This window comes from Myxine glutinosa, chromosome 3 (genome assembly GCF_964187855.1).
Source record: "Myxine glutinosa chromosome 3, kmMyxGlut1.1, whole genome shotgun sequence".
In the NCBI taxonomy this organism is placed as follows: domain Eukaryota; kingdom Metazoa; phylum Chordata; class Myxini; order Myxiniformes; family Myxinidae; genus Myxine; species Myxine glutinosa.
This window is the reverse complement of record NC_136263.1, coordinates 137,916,565-137,935,152: the sequence shown is the minus strand read 5'-3', so window position 1 is coordinate 137,935,152 and position 18,588 is coordinate 137,916,565. Positions and strand designations below refer to the sequence as shown.

Sequence of the window (18,588 nt, the reverse complement as noted above, 5' to 3'; positions counted from 1 at the left end):
GATTATTCAAAGCAAACCTTAACACAACCACCCTCATTCACCTCCCTCCTCATTTTTTTCCTTCCCTCCTGCTGCATCTCAAATCACCTGCTCTCCACCAGTCACTTCTCTTGATCCCTGCATCCGGTTGCCGAGACCCTTTGTGGAGTTGCACACTCCGAGCCCGTTTAAATGGCTTCGGGTGGCATGGAACTAGAGAGGCGCTTGGTGGGTATGCGAGGGGAGGAAGGGAAGACTACAAAGTAAGGCCCTCTTCTAAAATAATGGTTGCTTGTGTCCCGAAGGCACAGCATGCAATATGCTTCAGAGGCTGAGAGTAAACGCCTTGTCCTTACACTCACAGTCAATGCCAAACCGCCCATAGAACCCAGAACGATACTGGAAAGCTTGAGTGAATTTCCAGGCCTTGGTACATCAGCCACGTTACACATTCCACTCAAGAGTCACACGAGGACAGTTGAGAATGCAATGGACGTTCCAACGAATAATAAGCAACTGCTTTCTGTTTTTTCCTTTGAGCTACACGTAGCAGGGGGATACAACATACACAAACAGCTCCGCATCCTTTTCCCCCCATCGATCCAGATCTCAGACGACAAACCCACTCCACCTCCACACCCATCCACCAACCCCTCGCCTGCCCATGTCCCCAAAACAAAACAAACATTGGATATTTTGCATCATTTGCAGGCACAAGTACAACTCGGCAGGGATGCTCTTCAAAGACCACAAAGAGTTCTGCTTAACACACACAAGTCAAGACAGGGCACCTATCTGCTGAATGGAAGGGTCAGCAATTCCATTTGGCCTCAACAATCCATCACAGTGTGAAAAATATTTGCCCCACAGCAGCCGTATTTGCTGAGAGAACTCCCGAAATGCTCTTTGTGACACAACGCATCTGAACATCCATGGAGCTGAACGAACAATGATTAAATTGGCTGCCTGTTGACAATGTCAGCTTTAGGTCACACTCTTCCACAAACCAATTCCAATTGCCTGCATAGAGGCATTGGTGTCAAGACAGCGACAGGCTTAGTGCAGTCTGTGCCTTTACGGCAAGGACAACTTTGCGGTTACAACTGCCAAGTCAGGAAAATATTTTCAATGCATGTGTTCAATGACATATGAACACCAAGGGCAACATAGTTGTGTGATTGCTTGTGAGATCTATGTATGCATGTTTGTTTATGTGCGTGTATAAGTGCCCCACTGTCAGTTAATACCCTCAGTCACATTGCTCTTCTTCGATGAGTCGCAATCTTGCAGAGAGAGAAGAGAAAAAAGTCTATGTGTGTATATCTATATATATAAAGTAGAGTTGGCCTCTGTGTCTGTATCCTGATCTACGATCTCTAAGATCTCGAGAACCCGTGGACGGATTTGCGAGCGGAAAGTACTGTTCGACTCGGGATGGTCCCAGGAATGTCACGGAGACATAAACATTTAAAAAATTTCGGGTTTTAAAATTAGCGTATTATTAGCACTAGCAGAAGAGAGAGGGATTCGAAGGGAGGGAGCGCAGCGCTTCTAGCGCTTCTGACTACAGCACACCTTAAAATTAAAAAAACTTCGGGTTTTAAAATTAGTGTGTTACGCGTAATTAGCGCTAGCAGAAGAGGGAGGGAATCTAAGGGAGGGAGCGCAGTGCTCCCTCCAGCGCTTCTGTTAGCGTAATTAGCGTATTTCGGAACGTTAATTTTTCAACTTCATTATTCGGAATCAGTACGTCCCAGAGAACCTTCGTAACGTTACTTTTTCAACTTCATCCGATTGACATGGGACCAACGGCATGTGACAAAGAGTGAAACATACAGGCTACATTTATTTGACGACAATGAGTTCCGACTTCCGACCTCGGTGGGATGACAGGCTGAGTCAACCCCCCTGGTGTGAAGGGGGAGGAGGAGGGGAGGGGGAAGAGAAGGGGAGGGGAACGAGGGGGAAGGGGATGGGAGGGGGGAGGGGGAGGGGGAAGGGGGGAGGGGGAGGGGGAAGGGGGAGGGGAGGGGGGGGGGAGGGGAAAGGGGGGGGAGGGGGAGGGGAGGGGCCCTTCTTCCCCTGGGCACCCCCGCACCCTTCCCTCCCCCCCTTCCCCTCCCCCCTCCCCCCCCTTCCCCCTCCCCCCCCATTCCCCTCCCCTCCTCTTCCCCCTCCCCTCCTCCTCCCCCGCTTCCCCCTCCCCCCTCCCCCCCGTTCCCCTCCCCTCCTCTTCCCCCTCCCCTCCTCCTCCCACTCCCGTGCAAAGCCGGGTACCTCTGCTAGTATTTATATATATTCATGTGAACACCGGTCCAACGATGTGAACACGTCGTGCGAGAAACTAACATCCACGAACACACTACTTCCGTGTATGGCCAGCTCAACGTCAATTTAGCGGTTATACATTTGGAGAACTCACGGCCCCAATGGATGATCCACAATAGGAGGAGGACAAAGCAGGCCTGCACAACTTATGAAATCAGGATTTATTAAACGATAAGGACCCAGGCACCAGACACAAAGGGACATATCTACCAGGATGCAGACACACGAGAACGATGAGAGGAATGAATAAATAAATGCTTGTAATACAATAAAACTTGTAATACAATAAAATGGCTAGCATTCACGGGTAGACATAGAAGTTGCCACAATGCCATTCGAAAAAGAGTTGTCAATGCGTATCAATATCCTAGCCAAATTTTAAATTCTGCCCTAACCTGCAGGGGAATTGTATCAGCAATACTGCTGCATCTCATTAACGAGGCAACCAGTAGATTGATTTCATAAACAAACTCAAACAGAAACAAAAATAATAGGATAGAGTAAGTGACATTACCGGATAGGTTTAAAAAAAAACAAGGACGCATGTCCTCATCGAGGACACAAGCCCCCAACCGCACTTAACCCAAAAAGCATTTCTGGCCTACTAACCAGTAAATTCAGCACTCTGTGGGTTATAAATGTACCGTTTAGCTTTTGCAGAGAAATTACTAAATAAACAAGCATTCTGAGTATTGCGCTGCAATACATGTCCCCTACCTACCGGCAGTCTGTCATCCGGAAAACTGTTGGGGAAACTACCAAGGGTTATTCACCCACAGATTCTGAATCGTTCCCAATCGCTAATTACCTCAGGACGGGCTCACCTGTGATTCACACTCGGGACTTCGATTTATACACCTTGCAGACATCAGGTCAGCAGAAGGTCAGCAGAAAGGTCAGCAGAAGCACCATAAATAAGTTGTTGATAAAGAACCTTTCAAGTCGCTAAATATCAGTAATTTATTATATTTTCCGGTTCACGATCAATGATCGATGTGTATATATAAATGTTGCTCGGCTTGGCTCCGCCCTTTCCGAAAGCGCGCGCTGTGTCGTGCTGTTGACGTATGCGAGACGAGGCTGAGGGCACGCGGTGCGGCTTGAGGAGAACTCTAGAATAAACAAGAGATATCCATTTTTAAAAAATACTTTCGTTTAATTAACGATATCTGCCAAACCACGTGAGCTATCGCAAAGGACATTTTAGTAGACTGACATGCTGAACAGATCTGTGAAGTTTCCCCTCGATTGGATCAAAAATGAGGGAGGGGCTCGGTTTTAAATGTTCATGCTTAAAAACGTCATAACTCTGAAACCATGTGACGCATGACATCATGCTTTGTTTGTCATGGGTATGCGATTCTGCCTGCAAAGTTTGGCCTCGATCTGTTCAGCCGTTGCAGAGAAAAAGGGGTTTTTGTGTTTCATGAAAAACAATATGGCGGCCGAACCACGTGACCTGTGACGTCATAATTACCATTAAAATATTCTACAGACCGAGTCCCTCCTCTCGTGAAAATTTGATCTCAATCGGTCCTATTATTGCAGAGAAATTGGTTTTTAAAGGAAATTAAAACTTAAAATGGCACTGAGTTAAGGATCATCAGAATTATCATAATTCCCAAAGTTCAAAGTGCCATAACTTTGTTAAAAATGATCGAAACGTCGTGAAGTTCGAACCTGTCCTGTAACTCATCATGAGGAAACCATGTGCCAAGTTTGAAATCATTAGCATTAAGGGTTGAGAAAAAAAGTCCGGAAAACTGTTCTTTGCGTGACGGACTGACGGACTGACAGACAGACGGAGGGACGGAGGGACGGAGGGACGGCGTGCAAACCTATAGTCCCCTCTGGTGTACACCGGTAGGGGACTAATAATACCAGAGTTCACATTCAGTAACGAAAGCAAAAATGATTAAGTGAGGGTAGATTGCATTTTGTTACGACATTAACTTGTCATAAATAGCTGTCATGTTAATGAAGGCATGAGGACATCACAATGAAATGATGAAACCTCCAATATTAGTTGCAATGAAGCAAATACCACCACATTTATATTCTTGACCACAAGTACCAATAGTTAGTGAGTTACATTATAACATCATAATATACCATTAAATCAATATACCATAATTTTCTGTTTCTTTAAGGGGTAATGGAAGTATGACAATAAATTACAATACAACACCTTATATATTTTATTTCAAAGGAACAAACGTGAACACCATTGAAATCTTTGGCCACAAAAACAAAAAAATAGTCACCTATAACCCAGTTATGGAATTTAGAGTTTGAAATTCGACAATTTCTTCTTTCAAAAAAAAAAAAGACAATTAAAAGATGATGATGTGAAAAATCCGAATACCTAATTGATCAGTTTGATTGAAAATTTGATATCAACACTGAATTTCTTGACCTTAAAAAAAAAAACTTATCAACTTAAAATCTCACCACAGCATATCATAATCTAATTTAACTATTTTGTTTGTTTTATAAGATAACTAGCTGACATACTTTTCAAGGAGAGGTGATGGGATGAAATGGCATTTGATATGACAGGAGGGGCAGAGAACAACAATCCCATGGCTAATGGAAATGGAAAGAAACAACAATCCTGCGACATTTTGGCTTGAAGCGCTGCCCACTGGAATGGCGTGATGTCATTTGGCAAAGCATTTTTAACAAAAGTGTCCTTTCAACCTGGCCGAAAAGAACAAAGGTTCATGGAATCAAATGTAGATATCGTAAGCAGAGTTGTGAGACATTGTCAACTAGAACGGCACTCGGTAGATTGCATACCTCCGCCAGGCTGAACAGTTTGTTTTGTATCCCAATGATAGGCCGGATCTGGATTCGGACCTGAACCAAAATCTAATCGACTTGCTCTCGTCACCGAACAAACTCATCCACCTAATTTAGTCAGAAGTCATCCATAACTTTTAAAATATTATGTTATATATTGTTTTTGGCCCGATCCCTCAATGGTGAAAAATCACTAAAAAATTAAATAATTCTCGTATCCGAATCCACATTCAGATCTTCACCAAAATTTAATCAATTCGTCCTTGTCACAAACAGAACCTGTCCACCAAGTTTCGTCCAAATCCGTCCATGACTTTTTGAGATATCGTGCTAGGTACCGGTTTTATCCCCATCTCTCAATGGTGAAGAATCACTTGGAAATTAAATAATTCTAGTATCAGAATTCATATCCAGATCTTCACAAAAATCGAATCGATTAGTCCTTGTCACACATACAACCGGTCCACCAAGTTTAGTCCAAATCCGTCCACAACTTTTTGAGATATCCTGCTATATATCGTTTTTGGCCCTATCTCCCAATGGTGAAGAATCACTTAAAAAATTATAGTAGCAGGATCCGAATCCGGATCTTCACCAAAATCGAATCGATTAGTCCTTGTCACACACACAACCGGTCCATCAAGTTTAGACCAAATCATTCCACAACTTTTTGAGATATCCTGCTATATATCGTTTTTGGCCCTATCTCCCAATGGTGAAGAATTACTTAAAAAATTATAGTAGCCGGATCCGAATCCAGATCTTCACCAAGATCTAATCATTTCGTTCTTGTCACATACGCTACCTCTGCAAAATTTCGTTCAAATCCGTCGACAACTTTTTGAGATATCTTGTTCACAGACAAATGGACAAACAGACAGACAGGGGTGAAAACATAACCTCCATCCACCTTTGGTGGCGCAGGAAAAATAAAGAAATAAAAATGCAAATTCCTAGCTTGATCCATATTGTTTAATATCCAGAGCAATATACAGGTTGAAACAGAAAGGAGTAGATATTCTAAAAAGCAATAAAAACATTTTTTTTTTTTAATGTAAAGGGATGTCGGGATGCTACACCACAAAGTATGGAAACAAGGTCGGGATGATCACAAGAAATGATCATGTGAAACCATCCATACATCTTTGAATAATGGTTGTCTCTAGAAATCCACAATATATAAATATAAAATATATCTGCAATATGAAAGTTTAATGTTCAACAGTTTTTGAAATATCGCGTACACAAATTCAATTTTCGTCTTCAAATTTCGTCTGAATCCGTCCACAACTTTTTAATATATCTTGTTCACAGACAAACAGAGAAACAAACAAACAGACAGAAAGGGATGAAAACATAACCTCCATCCACCTTTGGTGGCGGAGGTAATTAATCCTAGGAATCTTTTGCCCACTGATCACATCGTTACGTCACCTCACTATATTAAGCTTGGGTATTAGATATATTTGGGGGGTGTACACAACTAAATTGTCACTCCCGTGGGCTTAACTCATGAAAGCTTGGATAAAGTTTTAAGTGTCACACAACTGAGGCAGAGAAAGGAAGCCAGGGGTAGTTGGGGTGGGAAAATTGTAGGGGGGAGGTGAGGATGATGTTCTCAACCAGGTAATCTCGATCTCCTAAATCTTACATGCAACATCACTTTCAAAATCACTTGCTCTTCAGAATTTGTATGCTCTGCCATTCGCCTACATTTGCTCGTGGATCTTATATACTATCATAAAAAGGCGAGTACAGTATATTAAAAGAATTAAAAGATGGTTATACAATCTGTATGATCTTTACCAAAGCAAAGTGAATTGCAAGGTAGTGGAAAGCGAATTCAACTTCATGCGACTTAATATTGAGCAGTGTATGCCAAATGCTTTACATCTACAATGGGGTCCAAAAGTCTGAGTCCAGTAGCAAATTAATTAAATTACATGCGATTAAACAAATCATTACAGTATGAAACCAAAAGCACTTTCAAACTAGAGCAATGCGACTGTGTCATCAATATGCCTCCGCATAGTCCCACAACGGGTAGATGCCATCATTCACCATCCTAAAAATAAACAAGTTTGATTTAAATCCCTTCAGCTGTTTTGAAGTATCACATTTTCACCAGCCATGACAGGTTTCACATCGATCGGTGAAGCAGTTTCAGAGAAGGGATTTAAAAAAATAAATATCGACTTTCAAGCTAATATGGCTGCCACACCACATAATATATGAACTTTAAAAATGTACACTCTGCATATGTATGGGTAGAGGATCACGTTTGTGAAGTTTTGTGTTGATTGGATAAGGTTCGTTTTCTATCCAAGATGTTCAACAGTTTTCAACAAGATGTTCAACAACAGATTTCTCTGCCTCATAATACCTATGATATTATCATTTTCAAACTATATGCAACTATGGTGTTAGATGATGTTTGTAATATTTTGCATTGATAGGGTAAGCGGTTTCAGAGATATAATTATTTTATATTTTCCTTCAATCCAATATGGCTGCCACACCTGACACCATGTGACCAATGATGTTTTCATGATCATCTTTTAATCACCATGCCAAATCAATGACACACGCAAGGTTTAGAGTCAATCAATTTGGTGGTTTGGGAGGTGTTTTTTTAAGGTTTTAGGTTAAATCCAATATGGCTGCCAAACCATGTGATCTATGATGTCATAATTTAATATTTCAATACAAATGGGTCATAGATCATGAACCTGCAATTTCAGATTTTTAGGATAAGGAATTCGATTAAAACATTTTTGGCTGGTATACCACTTCACCGATGATGTCATCATTATCATGCTTTTGTTCCCCATTGGGAGTACTTGACAATGTGCCAAATTTCACATTTTTTCATTGTGCTTTTAGATTCAGATTTCAGATTGTGCGTTTTCATTGTGCGTTTCAGATTGGGAAACGATCGTGTGGAAAGAGTGAAAGTTCCATCATCCTGGGTTCTAGGATTTAAGTGAGTGGAGAATGTGGAGGAGAATGAATATATGGTTAGCGTTGTGGAGAAGAGCAATGCCAGGATTGACAAAGATCTGGAGAGACAAAGATGTGACAAAACAAACCAAGAGGTGGCTGGTGAATGCTCGAGTATTTCCAGTTGGAATGTGTGGATGTGAGTCGTGGGCCGTGGAAAATAAAAGAAAGGAAGATTGACATTTTAAAAATGAGGGTGTAGAGACGAATGTTAAAAATTCCATGGACTGCAAAAAGAGCAAATAAATCAGTGCTTGAAGCGCTGTACATTAAAAGCGCTGATGATAAATCAGAATCATACTTTGGACACATCATGCACGCAGAAAACGAAAGTCTGGACAAGTCTGGACCAAAGCATTCAGAATCATTGGAATCTCCCACGATGAAGCTAACTCCAAGGGCCTCTCACTCACTCACCGCAGGCAGGTTGGTAGTCTTTCCGTCTTCTACCGACTCCTCTCTGGCCTTGCCCCCCCGAGCTCTCTCTGGACTCTGTCCCACAAATATTCCTACAGGTCGCACAAGATCTGCCTGCAACCCTCTTATGGTTAAACTGCCAAAATCAAGACTCTTTGCTCACCTTCACTCCTTCATTCCTCTTTTCTCCCGCCTCTGGAACAAACTCCCTCACTCTCTTCAATCCCACTCCACCCTCCAGGTCTTTAAAACAGCTGTTCACCACCATCTCTTATCTTCCCCCATCCAAAACCTTGATCTTTTCTACCCCCGCTACTTTCACCCCAATTCCACTTTTTTGAAATACCAACTTCTGTCCTGGAAGTCCTTGGTGTCCTTGTGTTTTATACTTCTCCCACCCCCCCCCCGCCCCCCTTCCCACGCTTCCTCCCCCCAAGCCCTCTCCCTCCCACACATCTCCCTGCTCTCAAATGTTGTATTTGTGTGCTTCCCCTTCTCTCCCCATCTTGTCTTCCGCTCCCTCTTTTTATCTATTTTGTTTGTCTGGTTGATTTGTTTGTGAAGTAAATGTTAGCTCTTTCACAAGCCTCGATTCAGTATACAAAAAAGTAATGCATGCTGGTTTTGGTTATGTGAAGAAGAGGAAGAGGCACCCCTTATATGTGCTAGATGGATAGGTTAAGGCTGCAGATAAGTTGTATCTGCCAGAGTTTTGGGAAGCAGTGCAGGATAAGGATGTTTGAAGAAATCTGATAATGAATGCCACGAGACGTCAGACACTAATTGACAGAACTAGATGACGAGATGAATGTCTGTCACTGGTTGCACAAATTTGAAAATGGTACCACAAAGGAGATGGGATGAGAACAGTGAGGTGTAGCGATGGTCTGGGGCGAGGGGGGGAAAGGGGGGGGGGGGGGGGAGTGAGAAATATGAGGCAGAAGACTTTGCAGCATATTTATCCTATCTTTAAAAAAATTATGTCTGTCTATTTACTCTTTCCCTTGTGTCACCGTCTGTGTGATCATGTGGTTAACGCCAGTTCCGATGTCCGAGTCGACTTAAACCATTGTTTTGATTATTCTCAATTTTCAGAACCCGGTGTGAGGATTGTGGTTCAAGTCTGTTTTCGGACGCATCATTTAAGCCTCTCCCAAGGGTGACCTAATGGCAGAAATGGACGTCTTGCAGTTTTCCTTGTTGGTGATTAATTATGTGAGCAAAGGATGCAGGAAAGAACACGGATGTGTACTGAATGTACAACATGACAACAAATGGTGTGATGTTATTGCAATGATAGCAACAGTGTGTACTCTGACTCTCGAAAACAAGGAGCTATCTGTACCGGATTTTCAAATCCCAAATGAGTGTCATGGAGCAAACTCCAGTAAACAAAAATGTTCCAAGGCAAGGTTGAACCAACATGAATCCACTAATGGGGACAACGTATATTATTTCTCTCTCCAAGAAGAATGCAATGTGGGAGGGGGTGGGAGTGTGGAAGTGGGAGCAGGGAGGAGTGAAGATCTTTATTAAAGTTAACAGCAAACAAGCAAGTCGATTTTTTTCTCAAATTAAATTCGATTTTGCAAGAAAATTCAGAAACCAACTGAGAACAGCACTCGGTAGAGATCACACCTCCACCAAGTTGAACAGTTTACGTTTGGTATTTTGCCAGCTCTGCATCTGGATGTGAACCAAAATGTAATTAGCTTGTTCTTGTCACTTACCCAAATCATCCAAGTTTTGTCATAAGTCGTCCACAACTTTTTGAAATATCATGCTTTATATCGTTTTTGGCCTGATCACTCAATGGTGAAGAATAATCACTTATATTAAAAAAAAAATCACATATCTAGATCCATATTCAGATCTTCACCAACGTCTTATCAATTTGTCCTGGTCACACACCCAACACATCCACCAAGTGTCGCCAGAATCTGTCTATAACTTTGAGATATCGTGCTATATACAGTCACGTGAAAAAGTAAGTACACCCCATGTAAAGTTTTGACTTTTTCAACATATTTCAACATACAGCTATTTGATCTTCATTTCAACAATATTGATAGATAAAGGTGATATAATATAACAAATATCATGAAACATTTACATTTTGTAGTCCATTGTATAATTTAAATAAACATAAATGCAAATTTCGCATGTGGAAAAAGTAAGTACACCCTTGGCTCTAATAGGTGGTATTGCCCCTTTGGCAGAAACAACCTCAAGTAGGCGTTTCTTATAACTGTCTACCAGTCTCTGACATCGACTGGGAGAAATTTTTGCCCACTCCTCCATGCAGAATTCTTTCAGCTGTGCGATGTTTGAGGGGTTTCTTGCATGCACAGCTCGTTTCAAATCCCCCCACACATCTCGATGGGATTTAGATCCGGGCTTTGACTTGGCCATTCCAGAACCCTCCATTTCTTTCTTTTCAGCCATTCCTTGGTGGATTTACTGGTATGTTTAGGGTCATTGTCATGTTGCAAGGTCCACCTTTGGTTGAGCTTCAACATTCTGACAGATGGCCTCACATTACCCTCAAGCACCCTCTGGTACAATGAAGAATTCATAGTGGATTCTATGATGGTGAGCTGCCCAGGCCCTGATGCAGCAAAGCTGCCCCAAACCATAATATTTCCACCACCATGCTTTACAGTTGGTATCAGGTTCTTGTGGTCAAATGCTGTCTTTGGTTTTTTCCAAACATGTCTTCTGGTACTGTGGCGAAATAGCTCTACCTTTGACTCATCTGCCTCATCTGCACATTGTTCCAGAAGTGCTGGTCTTTGCCAAGGTGTTCATTGGCAAACTTTAGTCTTGCCCTGATGTTCTTTCTGGACAGCAAAGGTTTCCTCCTGGCACACTTCCCATGCAGATCAAATTGGTGCAGCCTCTTTCTTATCGTAGACTCATGCATTTTGACATCAACAGTGGCAAGACCTACCTGTAGGTCCTGTGATGACATTCTGGGGTTCTTAGAGACTTCTTTCAGCATCTTGCGGTCTGCTCTCGGGCTGAACTTGCTGGGGCGGCCTGGCCTGAACAGGTTGGCAGTTGTTTGGAATCTTCTCCACTTGTAGATGATCTTCCGGACAGTCGAATGATTGATTTCAAATTGTTTGGAGATCTTTTTAAATCCTTCCCAGACTCGTAGGCATCTATAACCTTCTTTCTGAAGGCCTCAGAGAGCTCTTTTGATCTAGGCATGGTGACGCCGCACACTTCAACAACAAAGAGCAAACCAAACTAAATGTATGAGGTTTAAATAAGACAGGTTCCTCCAAGATCCTCTCTAACGATGTTCTTATCATTTGCACCTGATCTGGTGCACCCGATTCTAATTTTAGGTTTTTGAAATAGTGATAAATGTAGGGGTGTACTTACTTTTTCCACATGCAAAATTTGCATTTATGTTTATTTAAATTATACAATGGACTACAAAATTTAAATGTTTCATGATATTTGTTATATTATATCACCTTTATCTATCAATATTGTTGAAATGAAGATCAAATAGCTGTATGTTGAAATATGTTGAAAAAGTCAAAACTTTACATGGGGTGTACTTACTTTTTCACGTGACTATCGGTTTTGGCCCTATGACTCAGTGGTGAGGAATCACTTAAAAAATTCTCGGATTCAGATCTGAATTCGGATCTTCACCAAAATCTACTCATTTCATCCTTGTCACATACTCAACCTCTCCACCAAACTTCGTCCGAATCTGTCCGCAACTTTTTGAGATATCCTATTCACAAACAAGCAAACAGACAGACAGACAAACAAACAAAGAAAGACGGGGTGAAAACATAAGGCCGAAAAAAATATATTGCTGGTCTCTCGTCAGACCAAAGTTCCAGAATTGATGCGGCGATGCGGTTTTTTTTTCTTGTTTTTTTTTGAAAAGCATGGATTGCACATATAAAGGTGTTTTTTGTGTCCTCATGCCTTGCGGTCCGGTCCTCCTCATCTGCCGTGGCGCCGTCCAGAGAGAAATTAAAGACAGCCAATGGGACAGGTAGGCCTTTTTGTAAATAATGAACACAAGCTTAAGTTATTTTAAAATGTATTTATTCTGAAAATCATTAAGTTCTTCAAGCATATTATAGACTGCCATTTCGTTCTCGAGATCGCCTCGCCGTACCGTCAAATATTCCAATGCGTCGATCGCGTCAACACTGCGCATGCGCAAGTGGTCTAACAGGCCGATGGTCTCCCACGATCTCTTCTCCCAGTCCACCAGATTATCACAGACACTTACAACTTCATGACAAACGAGATAGGATCCAGGCCTAACTAACGAGACCACCAGCAGCTCTCTAGGCCTTCTGGTTGCTTCACACAAACCTGACAAAGAACGTCTCACAAAGAACGACCCTCACAAACCCGTATTTCCTGAGATAGCGCGCTGGCCCGGCAACAACAGGCGCGCGCTGTTGTAGGTGCCGTTGGAAATTTTGAAAAAAAAATAAAAATTGTTGACGGGCAGGGTCAAAATCGATGCGCGCGCTGACCAGAGACCGGAAATATATTTTTCTCGGCCTAATCTCGATCCACCTTTGGTGGCGTAGTTAAAAAGTTCTTTTAAATCTCGGTCACTTGTAACATGTGCAATTCTCCTGCAAACATACCCACATCTTGAGCAGTTATGGACAACAGATGTCCAATATGATAGTATTTCAAATGATGTGTGCTTCATGCTGTTAGCAGAAAACGAAAGTCTGGAGAAGTAATCCATTCTGGGTATGGTTAAGTGAAGAAGAGGAAGAGGCAGACCTTGTATGTGCTAGATGGATTTATTAATTCTAGAGCGTTTTGACCCCTGCAACCCAAAGTTTCCACTCCCAGGGACATGAACTGGGGGTTAAAAAAAATAGTTACATATTTAATGTGTCCCCCAATGTCGATTCCACATACAAAGTGTCATAAAAATGTTTAAAGATGTGCCAGTAATTATTTGGTACTGGACTTTTTGACCCAGCCTGATAGGGGCAGGCCATAAATGATTTTGCCCTTGCACATTCTTGCCATGTGATCAGAACTACCAAGTTTGGTGAATTTCTACACAACCGTTTAGGGGGAGTTAGGGTGACGGACAAATAGACAGACGCAGCAGATTACAATATCCTCCCCGTATTGTTTTCAAAAAGCGTGGGGATAATAAATCAAAGCCAGAATACTCATTCTTTGACCAGAGTTTAACCTGTGATATGATGCACGTATGATAGGTCACATGCCTTTTTCTTGTGTTCTTTCTCTCATACTATGTTTCACACAAAGGAGAAAGCCCAGAATTTGTGACACAAAATCTGGACGTAATGCATTATCATTTAGCTCTGTGAAGCATGGGCATGTTCAATAAAGTAGGAAGTCAACAACTCATGCTCAACAGTCAGGCTACTGTTGCTGTCAGGCTAAAGTTATCAGGGATAACTGGTTCCATCCCCCTTCAATGTTCTCATCAGTTTCGTAAAATGAAGCCCATCCATGAGCCTTAGACTCTGTAAGAACAAAGTGAAAGCTGAAGTTGCCGCACTCATGCAGGTTAATGGAGCAGGGGGTGGGGGTGGGGAAGCGACAACATAGTCAGGTTCACTATGTTAACAAATATAATTTCGTTAAAAATTTTGGAAGATTAGCAAACCTGTACATTTTTGGAATCATCAGAGCATGGACAATCCGAAAATCAATGTTGGCATTTGCACAGACACAGATTTTGGATTTTCAAAATGGCCGCCATAAAATACATATTTTGCGCTATCTCGGCTTCTAGTCAACCTAGAAACTTAATTAAATATGCTAATCCTATGTTTTCTGGGTCAAGGAATCCAATAAAGGCCTCAAAATAGTGCTCAGGATTATAGAAAAGCAACAAACAAAGGTAATTGAAAACCATTGTCTTTATATTTGTGATATACCTGTATTACATAATACATGATATTGCAAGTCCTTTGAAGTTATAGGTATGGGTTTATAAAGCAAGAAATCAGCCTTGTTAGTATCAGATTGAACTATAAGTCCTATACACAGGATCTACTCGGTCTATACCGTTCAGGAATATGCTTTTACAGATCTTCATCATTGTCCTGAGTGTCATTTTCGCAAAGGTGTCTACGCAAATGTAAACATTAATTTTTGGATTCCTTATGCTCTGAATATTCCAAAAAATGTATAGTTTTGCTAATCTACCAAAATTTTGAACGAAAAAGCATGGTGAAACTGACTAACATAAAAAAAACTTTTTTTAAAGCTCACACGTAACGACCGACTCAAGCAACACTGTACCCTCCAGTTGATGCAAGCACAATGCTCACCATTCAACGACAATAGGTTGTCCATTCCGGGATGAGGGTAACCGATGCCGAGACGACCTGCAGCACAACAACAACACAACAAAAGCATTGGTTATCAGGCTCCATTAACCATTGGGGAACAATCCATATAATGCTAAAAGCAAGGCAGTGCAAAAATCGTTCTTCACTTACAAATGCAATTATCTCACAGTAACCTGTCAATCGTCCTCGAGCCATTATCGCAAAACTACAAAACGGTTTTTTCACTCCTTGAGCTGTTTCAAATCAACATAGCCCACCGGCAGTCTTCAGGTTAGTAGCAATTATACAGAGGGACAATTCTCAGCAAAGTCAGATCAACCAAGGTTAACCAAATAATTCACACAGGTAGAAACAAAACCTTCACACTTCTTATCGTTAGCACAAACATGGTGATGCGAAGTAGCAAATCCTTGCCCTGGGTATCAAAACAAAGATGGACAAACTTGTGAAAATTGCTGCAGTTGAAAATTAACTGTCAAAAGCAAACTCAGAAATACGAGTGCGAGTCAACGAGCAACGGGAATTTTGTCACTGCCGATGTCAATATGTGGCTCAAGGAAATGCAAGACTGCTTCGCCGATACAGTCGCTGCACTCTTGTATGCACAGGGTGGCCTGAAAGTCGCTCTACCCCTAAATTCCTCACACCTCACTCCTTCCCTTCCCCTCCGCTGAAGTATGCAGCAACACTGACTCAGGAGAATAAGGGCACGCTTACAGATTAAATGAATGATTAAATATTGATTATATTATATATTGTTATATATAATATAATTATATATACTAGGGCATGCCCGTACTATATATAAGCTAGGACGTGCCCGTACGTGGGTGCCCGTTCCTTGCCAAAAAAAAAAAAAAAAAAAAATTTGTGTAGGGGTGTGTGTGTGTAAACATCCTAGGGCGTGCCCGTACGTGGGTGCAAAAAATCATGCGTGCAAACAACAACAACAAAAAAAAACTTTGAAACCACGTGGCAGTAACGACCACAGAACCCCCCCCTCTATTTACATGAATGGTTTGGTCCATTCGCAACGACCACAGAACCCCCCCCCCTCTATTTACATGCAATGGTTTGGTCCATTCGCAACGCCAAAGCGAACGGCGAACGGCTAAATCGCCATAGCTCGGTAAGTACTTGTCCGATTAATTTCAAACCTTGAAAAGGCACATCCTCGGGTCCCCAGCAATATACCTGGCAAGTTTCAAGTATATCGGACCAGTAGTTGTCGAGAAATCGTTGTCGCATACATACACACACACATACACACAGAGATTACTGGAATTATAGATAGATATATTATATATTATTATTATTATATATTACAATTTATTATTATTATATATATTATATATATTATATATATATATATATATATATATATATATATATATATATATATATATATATATATATATATAATTATATATATTATATATTATATAATTATATATATTATATTATATATAATTATATATTATTATATATTATATATTATATTATATATATATATTATATTATATAATATAATGATATATATATATATATATATATATTATATTATATATCTATCTATCTATAATTCCAGTAATCTCTGTGTGTCTGTGTGTGTGTGTTTGTCTGTGACCGCTGTTTCTCGACAACTACCGGTCCGATATACTTGAAACTTGCCAGGTATATTGCTGGGGACCTGAGGATGTGCCTTTTCAAGGTTTCATATTAATCGGAGAAGTAGTTACCGAGCTATGGCGATTTATTTACCAAACTCCGCAAGCCGTTCGCTTTGGCTTTGCGAATTGGACCAAACCATTTCATGTAAATAGAGGGGGGGGATTGTCACCGTACTCGCAAGCCGTTCGCTTTGGCTTTGCGAATGGACCAAACCATTTCATGGACCAAACCATTTCATGTAAATAGAGGGGGGGGGATTGTCACCGTACTCGCAAGCCGTTCGCTTTGCGTAGGAGTGGCAATGGTCAATGGCATCGAATGTCATGGCTAGCAAAGACAGGGAGGTAAACTTGATTTAAATTTGGAAATTATTATTTTTATTTTTTTTTGCCAAGGAACGGGCACCCACGTACGGGCACGTCCTAGTATATATAATTGTTATATATATTATAATTTATTATAATTTGATAATGATTAAAATATGACTGATTAAATATTGTAAGCACCACGATAAAACCTGCATATTAAGGGGTTAAGAACGAATGCTTCACTGGGAAGGGGTAAAGGGACTTTCGGGCCACCCTGTACGAGTAATACATGCATCAATTACATTTTGTCATTATTATCAAACAGTTTGTAAATTAGTTTCCATGAACAGGAAAACAGTCGACACCAAATTCATGTGCTTGTGCTGACCAAGTCAAGCTTGTTACCACCGCAACCGAAGTTGGATGAAGGTTATATTTTCACCCCTGTCTGTTTGTTACCTGTCTGATTTTTCAATTTCAAGTATGTATATTGGTTGGTCGTTCACGTTATTCTGTCTGTCTGTCTGTATGTATGTTTGTATGTATGTATGTCTGTATGTCAATCGCCTACAGGTCACAATTTTAAACGGATCTTCACAAAACAGTAGAGTTGGTCATAAGGAAGAAACCTATCGATGTTGATGTCAAAGGTCAACATAGGCCAAAGGTTAACAACTGAGGTGCAGCTTCTAAAATCCACAATTTTCATCCGATTGACTTGAAATTTCAACAAGCTTTGCATATCAGGTCTCTCAATTCAACCAACCGATTATTTTTGATGTCTAAAGGTGAAAAGGTCAACAAAGGCCAAAGGTCAACAACGCATTTTAAGGATTTCACAAGTAGCATGCTATGCACGCCATATTTCTTTTTTGTTTGTCTGTTTGTGAACAGGATATCTCAAAAGGTTGTAGACGGATCCGGACGAAGTTCGTGGAGACATTGCATATGTGACAAGGACGAAATGATTTAATTTTGGTGAAGATCCAAATCTGGAACTGAGAATTTTAAAAAGTGATTCTTCACCATTGAGAGATAGGGCAAAAAACGTTATATAGCACAATATTATCTTATCTTTTCTCCCCACGTTAAAACACCCCAAATCCACCTCTTTCAATCTCCAACTTCTTTCCTGAAATTCCTTGTAGTATTCATTCGCTTTATAAATTATACTGTGCACCCCCTTCCCCCCTTCCCCCCCAACCGGCCCTCTCCCTTCCACAGATCTACCGACGTCCCTGTTCTCTACTGTTGAGGTCCCTGTTCTCTAATGTTGTACTTGTATTTTTTTTTTTTTATTTTTTATTTTTTTTGTTTTGTATACAAGATCGAGGCTCGTGAAAGAGCGAACATTAATCACACAGAAAGACAAACCGACACATAAAACATATAACATCGGGAGCGGTAGACAAGATTGGGAGAGAGGGGGAAGGACACAAACACAACATTTGAGAGCAGGGACCGAGAGACATGGAGACATCGAGAGATCTGAGGGCGAGGGCTTTGGGGGGGGGGGGGCATGGGAAGGGGGCGGTGGGAGAGGTATAAAACATATGGACACTGCCAGGACTTCCAGGAAAGAAGTTGGAATTTCAAACAAGGTGGATCTGGGGTGAATTAGCGGGGGTAGAAAAGATCAAGGTTTTGGATGGGGGAAGATAAGAGATGGTGGTGAACAGCTGTTTTAAAGACCTGGAGGGAGGAGTGGGATTGAAGGGAGTGAGGGAGTTTGTTCCAGAGGC

The 18,588-nt window shown here is 41.1% G+C and overlaps 1 protein-coding gene across 5 annotated transcripts in view; it reads right to left on the bottom strand.

Moving 5' to 3' along the window:
• Positions 1-18,588, bottom strand: part of CPEB3 (cytoplasmic polyadenylation element binding protein 3) — a 231,018-nt gene that overhangs the window by 142,624 nt on the left and 69,806 nt on the right. For 4 of the 5 annotated variants that reach the window (XM_068110056.2, XM_078774597.1, XM_068110050.2 and 1 more), the window contains exon 3: positions 14,847-14,903. The exons of the other annotated variant lie outside the window; for it this stretch is intronic. In XM_068110056.2, coding sequence (XP_067966157.1) covers positions 14,847-14,903 — 57 coding nt within the window. The remainder of the gene's footprint in view (positions 1-14,846; positions 14,904-18,588) is intronic. 5 annotated transcript variants of the gene reach the window in all.